A 6,686-nucleotide genomic window follows, 5' to 3' on the forward strand; every position below is an offset into this window, starting at 1 on the left:
GCCATCCCTAACAATAAGATGTGATAGGCATTGGTTTCTTTTTGTTCACAGAGCCCTAAATGGCAACATGCCTTCATTTATCACTTCTTTATTAAACTGGTCCCATAGTCATTATTCAACTCGTTCAAGTGGCTAATGCTTGAAGTCCCACATGCAAGCACTGAGTTTGGGGAAACTGACTTGAGTTGTTGTGCTGTAGACACTTGGAACAATTAACAACACACATTCAGAGTTACCACGCTTGAACCTGTAGGTCAATTTAAAACCGTAATTATAAACTACTCTGCTTTGGCATGTAAAAGTGTCTGTGTTCTGTTGTTGTTTGTTTGTTTTCTAGTGTTTTTCTGTGTTTTATTTTGTTTAAATTATACTGTCAACATTGCAAATGAGGGCATACCCTCAATGATTCCTCAAGATTGTTTGTTTCGTTTTGTCTATACTCCCGTTTCCATCTACCCTCATGTATGTATTGTCACTTCCTTGATTTTTTTGCACTGCCCTTTGCATCAACCGAAAAAAATGATCCCTCGAAATGTAAATAAAGATTGAATGAATGATCAGACTAAAATGACATGAAGTAGCTAATCAAGCTAATTAACTTACTAGGCTGCACACTGAAGTTAGAAATGCACTTTCCCTGATGGGTGTTAGTTTGGTTGCTAGTTCAGCATACCAAGACAAACCACCAGATGAGTATTCGTGTTTGTGAGTTAGATGAGTAGCTTTAGCAGAAAAACTAACGTGTTCAAAGTCTGTAGCAGACTGCTGTCTGGTTGTTGGTCAGAGTGACTGTCTCCCTATGAGTCAGCGCTGACCTCACTGCTCAATGCAAAGATTTCCTTGGCTGTACGAAACATTTTCGGCTAATTGCAAAGTGGGAGGGCTGCTGGTTCCTGGAAATGTTTTCCTTCTTTCTGTATTGAATACAGAACATAGCCTACATAATATTCAGAATACAGGGCACTTCCTTTCCAGCTTGGTCTTCAAACAGTCTCCTTATTGTTACTTTTCACAGAAACACAGGACTCTCACAGATAATGGAACAGCCCTATAGGATTATGCTATGTACACCAGTTTTAATTATTTCACCTCCGTTTCTGAGAAATCGTGTTTTTTCCCATCATTTTGACATGCTGGAGAAGTCAAAACACAGCAACACCAATGAGCCTCAGCTGCCGTCGCCATGGAGAAGAGGTCGTTTAAAGGTGTGAATCAGAGCACATTAAAACACTTTGTCTTTACAGTTGAGAAATAACACAGTGCCATAGTTGGGCAATTCATACCAGGATTTAAACATGACTTGATTTAAGGTGCAGTAATGTAATTTCAGTGTTGTCAATCTCATCCTTAGCTTTCACTTGCCATTAGTGCTACACGCTGCATCTAGGGAGTTGTAGTTATTATCTTCCTCGAAAGTTTTTATATACAACAACTCGTTCCTTTGGTTTTTCATCAAAGAACCAGATATTTTTAAAAGCAGTTCTTAATTTTATGTACTGATGATTTAGCGGGAAGAGTTTCACACTGAATCACACTGTAAAAGAGCTCCAACTTCGAGTCATGTGACTTTATCTATGGGGAAAATGAATTGGACTTACTTGTAGAACTTCTGGAAGCAGGGGTGCCCGAAATAACCTCACCTACTTTACCATCTATGGCTCTCTGACTGGTAGGTGCAAAGACACAGGGTGCTATCCTGACACAAAAAGATGTGAACCTTTCTTTCTTTTGGGTACTGTAATTGTCTCAAAGATGAGCATGGACATAAACTTACAGAGCATATATGTATGCTGTAGCAGGAAAAAAAGTCTTTAAGCAAGTGATTAATATCCCTGGATCAATCATACTAAATACAGCGTTTACTGGGTGAAGAATGGAGGCTTTACAATAAACGTGATATCAGTGAGGAGTTCCCTGCTGAGAGTAAAAACCAGAGAAACAATATTCTCACTATTAATTGGTGTATTACTGGAGTACAAGTATGAGAAGAAAAGCAGCAGGGGCTAATCACCAATGACGCACATTATACACTCTAGTTTCTCCACTTGTGTGTGTGTGTGTGTGTGTGTTTCAGTTGAAATAGTTTTGCCAGATCAGAGGCAAACTGTTATAGGGCAAGTGAATTGAGTTACTTGATGTAGTCTGTATAGAAGTTACGTATGATCATTTGCTTGGACAACAGTACCTTTCTGTACTCATGTTTGATCCTTGCAGTATGATTACCATCAATATAAGATAGACTTTACCCAATAGAATGATGCCTAAACTATTAAGACTAGCTGATACTGGGTGCCCTGGCAGCTGACGGGTTAGAGCACACACGTTTAGGGTTTGAGTCCGGCCCAGGACTTTGCTGCAGGTCTACCCCTCTCTCTCTCCTTTTGTATCATTCTCACCATCACAATAAAGCATCAAAATGCCCAAAAATCCTTTTTTTACCTTTTAAAAAAAGAAACTAGTAGATGTAACTTGCCGTGGCTTTTGTGCTGAAAAAGTGAATCTCAAAGACCTTTTGTGGTTGTTTTCCTTTGTCACCTTCTCGGTCGGCAGATTAGCCCTATGTGCAGGTAAATGGCTTTCCCTCTGACCCGACTTGTGATTATTTTGGGAGATCGGGATGCATCACTGAACAGTGCCGCACTGCTTGTGAAGCTGTAATTGTATCTCCGGGTAGTAGGTTGTGAAAGACATAAACAGAGCCAGACTGAGGGCAAAATTAAATTTACAGGATGTAAGGCAAAATGTGGTTCATTGAAATGTATGTTAAATTATATAAATTGAAGTAAATTACATCAAATAGTTTTTATTTTAATTTCAGTGTGTCTAACAAAGCATAAGCATGTTTTGTGGACATTTTTTGTACTGCTATGTGTATGTGTGTGTGTTTGTTGTCCCTCCTCGGCTCGTGTCCAGGTATGCAGACAGTCAGCAGCCTGTCCTCCCCGCGAGGTCATCACCTCCATGTTAGCAGCCAGGATTCCAGCTTCCTGTTCATGGTGTCAGTGACAGACATTATTATCATCACCATCCAAGCAGAGGGGGCCTAACTGTATCAAAGATCTGAAAGTGAAGAAGAGAGGGGGGGGATCTCTCGCTGTATTATACAGTAACAACCACGTCTTTGTTGACAGCAGCAGGAGGGTGGAAGATGAAATTAGATTATGCTATTGTGCTCTCAAGAGCAAAAAAAACATTTCAGATTGGCTTTTTCTGCATGAACAACACAACTACTCTGCCAAAACCATGTCATCTCTTATTTCTTCAGTTTTACCATCCCTTTGTCTCGGTTGCTCTTGCTTTACTATTTTATCTTTGTTGCTTCTCTCTCCCGTCCTTATTTAACATATTGGCTGAATGAATTAAAGTGAATCTTCGTATTCCTTATAGTACCTACCACTCTGCCATTGGACTTGGGAATCACTCCAAACGTGTAGCTTATTTTAACATTTTCTCAACATTTCAAAATGCAGACATTACCACTTGCTGTGTGTGTTTTTAATGCATCCTCTGTGGGGTTCAGGGTAAATGCCTAACAACATGCTAACAAGTACAACACAGGAGAACACTTCACAGCGCGGCTTGGCAAGACATAAAATGTAAAGGATTGCTGTTTCAAAGTTTAACAGTATGGTTTCTCATCTTTGTGTTTTAGGATATCCTGGGTGTTGGCCAGACACTGCCATTCAGATCTAAGAGATCCCTGCTGGTCCCTCCTATGATCGTAACTGAGAACCAGAGAGCTCCCTTCCCCAGGATCATTGGCAGGGTAAGAAACACACGGTCCTATCATAAACTCAGGTGGGCTTGATTTCCCAACAGCATCCAAGTCTTGCACTGGTACTATTTCATGACAAGGAAAAAAAATGTTCTGCCTGGAGAAAGAAAATTGCCCAGGTACAGGACCACAGATTCTATATGTGCATTATTTAGAGGTTTGGAAAATATTATTTTTATGGTCCGTGACAGTTTGGTCATTTTTGTGAATTTTTGCCATGGTCCTTCAACAGAAAGATACGGCATTCTACTTCTCTGCATCTGTTACACGGCTCCACAGTCAATTTATGGCAAATATAAAGATGGTGACTGCAGCTATACAGAGAAATATATAAGAAAAAGTGAAAAGAGAAGTTCTGTGATTATGATTTCACATCAAATAGCAGACAAGCATCAAGTGGGTCTGTAAAGTCATTGCCAACCACTGTTTTGTCACAAGATGCTTTACAAAGTTCTTTGTATATTTCATATTTCATATATTTCATTGATCTAGTGTCAACAAAGTCTATTTGCATTGATTTTTTCTACAGAAAAACAATACATTCCAGATGTATTGTATTCGTATTCAGATGATATCCCATCAAATGCATTCTGGCAAGCTTATTAGCATTTTACTTAAAGTGCAGCTTGCAGGTTAATTTTTTTTAAAAATATACATAACCTTGTCTGAAAATTACCATATGAGAAGTTAATTCAGAATTTATTATGGTTTACATGACATAAGGGCACAAATTCAGAGGAAAAAGTGTCTCTTTTTAGCTCCTCTTCTAAAAACACTTTTTTTTCAACATCGCCTGATACTACATCACGAGAGGGACTCTGCGTCTTTGACCCTGCCTCTGTCCAATGCAGAGTAGTAGGTGGTAGTGAGTCTGAGCGGTAGTAAACTTGTGAGTTAGTATTTTTTTCGGTTGTTAACAGTGCATTTCACCATTTGTGATTATGCCGAATTATTGTGTTTGTGCAGGTTGCACAAACTCGAGTCTGTCAGGACATCGAGTCCACCGTTTTCCGGACAGAAAAAGGAGTGGAGTTAGTTTTCGTGCCTGGGTGCGTTTTGTGCAGGTGAAGAAGCGCGATTTCACGGCTTCATCTATGACCAAAAACGCGGTGGTGTGCAGCGCTCATTTTGGACAGGAGGATTATGTTCCTGCCGAGGCTCAGGTCTCCAAGGCGCGGGGCCGCGAGCCTCGAGGGTATGTGCGAGGGCGGGCGGGCTCCGCGGAGAGGGAGTCCTCCGTGTTTGAGACGGGAGCGGGTGGCGTGAGGGTTGGTGGGCAGTGTGAGACATGTTATGTCTGGTCTCGGGGTCAGATTCTCCACCAGAGCCCAGAAGGTATCCACCTCCCTGCAGCACATACTCTCCACAGCTGAGGACATGGCCTGGCAGTTCGCACACAAGCACCTATCATACAAAAAATTATCAGGAAATCTTCGTATCTCTCTGTCTCTCCCTCTCCCCTGCGGATGTCAATACACTGTAATGCAGAGTTATAACACGCATAGCAAGATACGTCTGATACAAGCTGATATTTGCGCATTAATTTCTGTTATGGGTAAGTAGCATATCTAATACTGGCAGAACTATTGGTAGCTTTGTTATAACCTAATACGTGATGGCAAACTTAATGTTGTGATGTGAACACCAAGACACCTGCCAGTTCTCCACTGGCACCACAGCTCTATTTCTCTCCTGTGGCCATTATTTCTCCTAACCCTGATCTGTTCCTGGTCTCTTGGACGCCTAGCAGGCTCATAATTATAAGCCTGTGGGCCGTCATATGCATATGAATGTACATTTTCAACCTCTTCAGTCTCAAAACTAGAACTGGGATCCATGTTTATTAATGATACACTCAATCGGACTCGGCCGGACTCCCTTACGCTACGTCACTTCCGGTTAGTGGGTTTTTAGATGCAGAAGCGAAATTCTCTCACAAAACGACCCCAAAAGTCACTGTAGTGTGTATATGTTTTTGTTTTTTGTTTTAATCGAGTTAATCGAGTGCCCGGCGGCTGTATGCCACCCGGCGACTATTTGGAAATATAGCCTACGGTATGTGACAGTAATCATATGTGTATAATAACAGTAGAAGTGTGACTAATGATAACAGCAAGCAGCAGGAGGCATGTAGCAGGACCACGGCAGCTCTTGTAGGCTGAAATCACGACGATCACATTAACCAGTGCGCAATCATCAGACTTGACAATTATCACGGGAAAACAATCTTTGTTATATCGAGATAACGAAATAATAAGTCGTTATCACGAGATAACAGTGCACACAAAAAAATAAAAAATATATGGCCGTTCTCGTCTTCTGTAGCTATGCTGTCAATGTAATAATACGTCGGTTATGCCCAGGTATTGAATCAAATGTGTTTTAAGACATTTTTGCTTAGTCCACCTTATTGTCTATTTGTCTCATCGTGTTTCATGGACACGGCGATGTGAATAGCGCTGTTTCAGCTCAGCTCATTTCTGCTCACTTTTGAGGACTTTCGGGTCTGTTTTCCTCTGCTGAATGAAACCATGGTGACACGAAATGCAGGTACCTTATTGGTGTAGCGCAATCATGTGACGGCTGTGCCACCACTCGCGTACCAAATCTCATTACGCTCAGGCGGAACTGATCAATACGCTCAGACGGAACAAGTGCCGAATTACGACCCTGATCACAGGACTCTTGCGGGGTTATGAGCTACAAACTTCCGCTGATTAGCTGAACGTGTATCGATCTTTTTTATGAAGTAAAGATCGTGTAGTCCCCAGATTCACCTTACGGCCTATAAAGTAGGGATGGGCATCAATTTTCGATTATCGATGATTGATTGTTAAGGCTTTTGATCGATCACAAATAATTTTGATCGATAGTCGCAGTGTTTCCCCTACAATGCCTGGCATAGGTCCGG

At 41.3% G+C, this 6,686-nt stretch overlaps 1 protein-coding gene across 1 annotated transcript in view; it reads left to right on the plus strand.

Annotated features, from left to right (window-relative positions):
- Window positions 1-6,686, plus strand: part of cdh13 (cadherin 13, H-cadherin (heart)) — a 456,544-nt gene that overhangs the window by 181,019 nt on the left and 268,839 nt on the right. The window contains exon 4 of the mRNA XM_050074237.1: window positions 3,653-3,766. Within this exon, the coding sequence (XP_049930194.1) occupies window positions 3,653-3,766 (114 nt within the window). The remainder of the gene's footprint in view (window positions 1-3,652; window positions 3,767-6,686) is intronic.

This window comes from Epinephelus moara, chromosome 20 (assembly GCF_006386435.1).
Source record: "Epinephelus moara isolate mb chromosome 20, YSFRI_EMoa_1.0, whole genome shotgun sequence".
In the NCBI taxonomy this organism is placed as follows: domain Eukaryota; kingdom Metazoa; phylum Chordata; class Actinopteri; order Perciformes; family Serranidae; genus Epinephelus; species Epinephelus moara.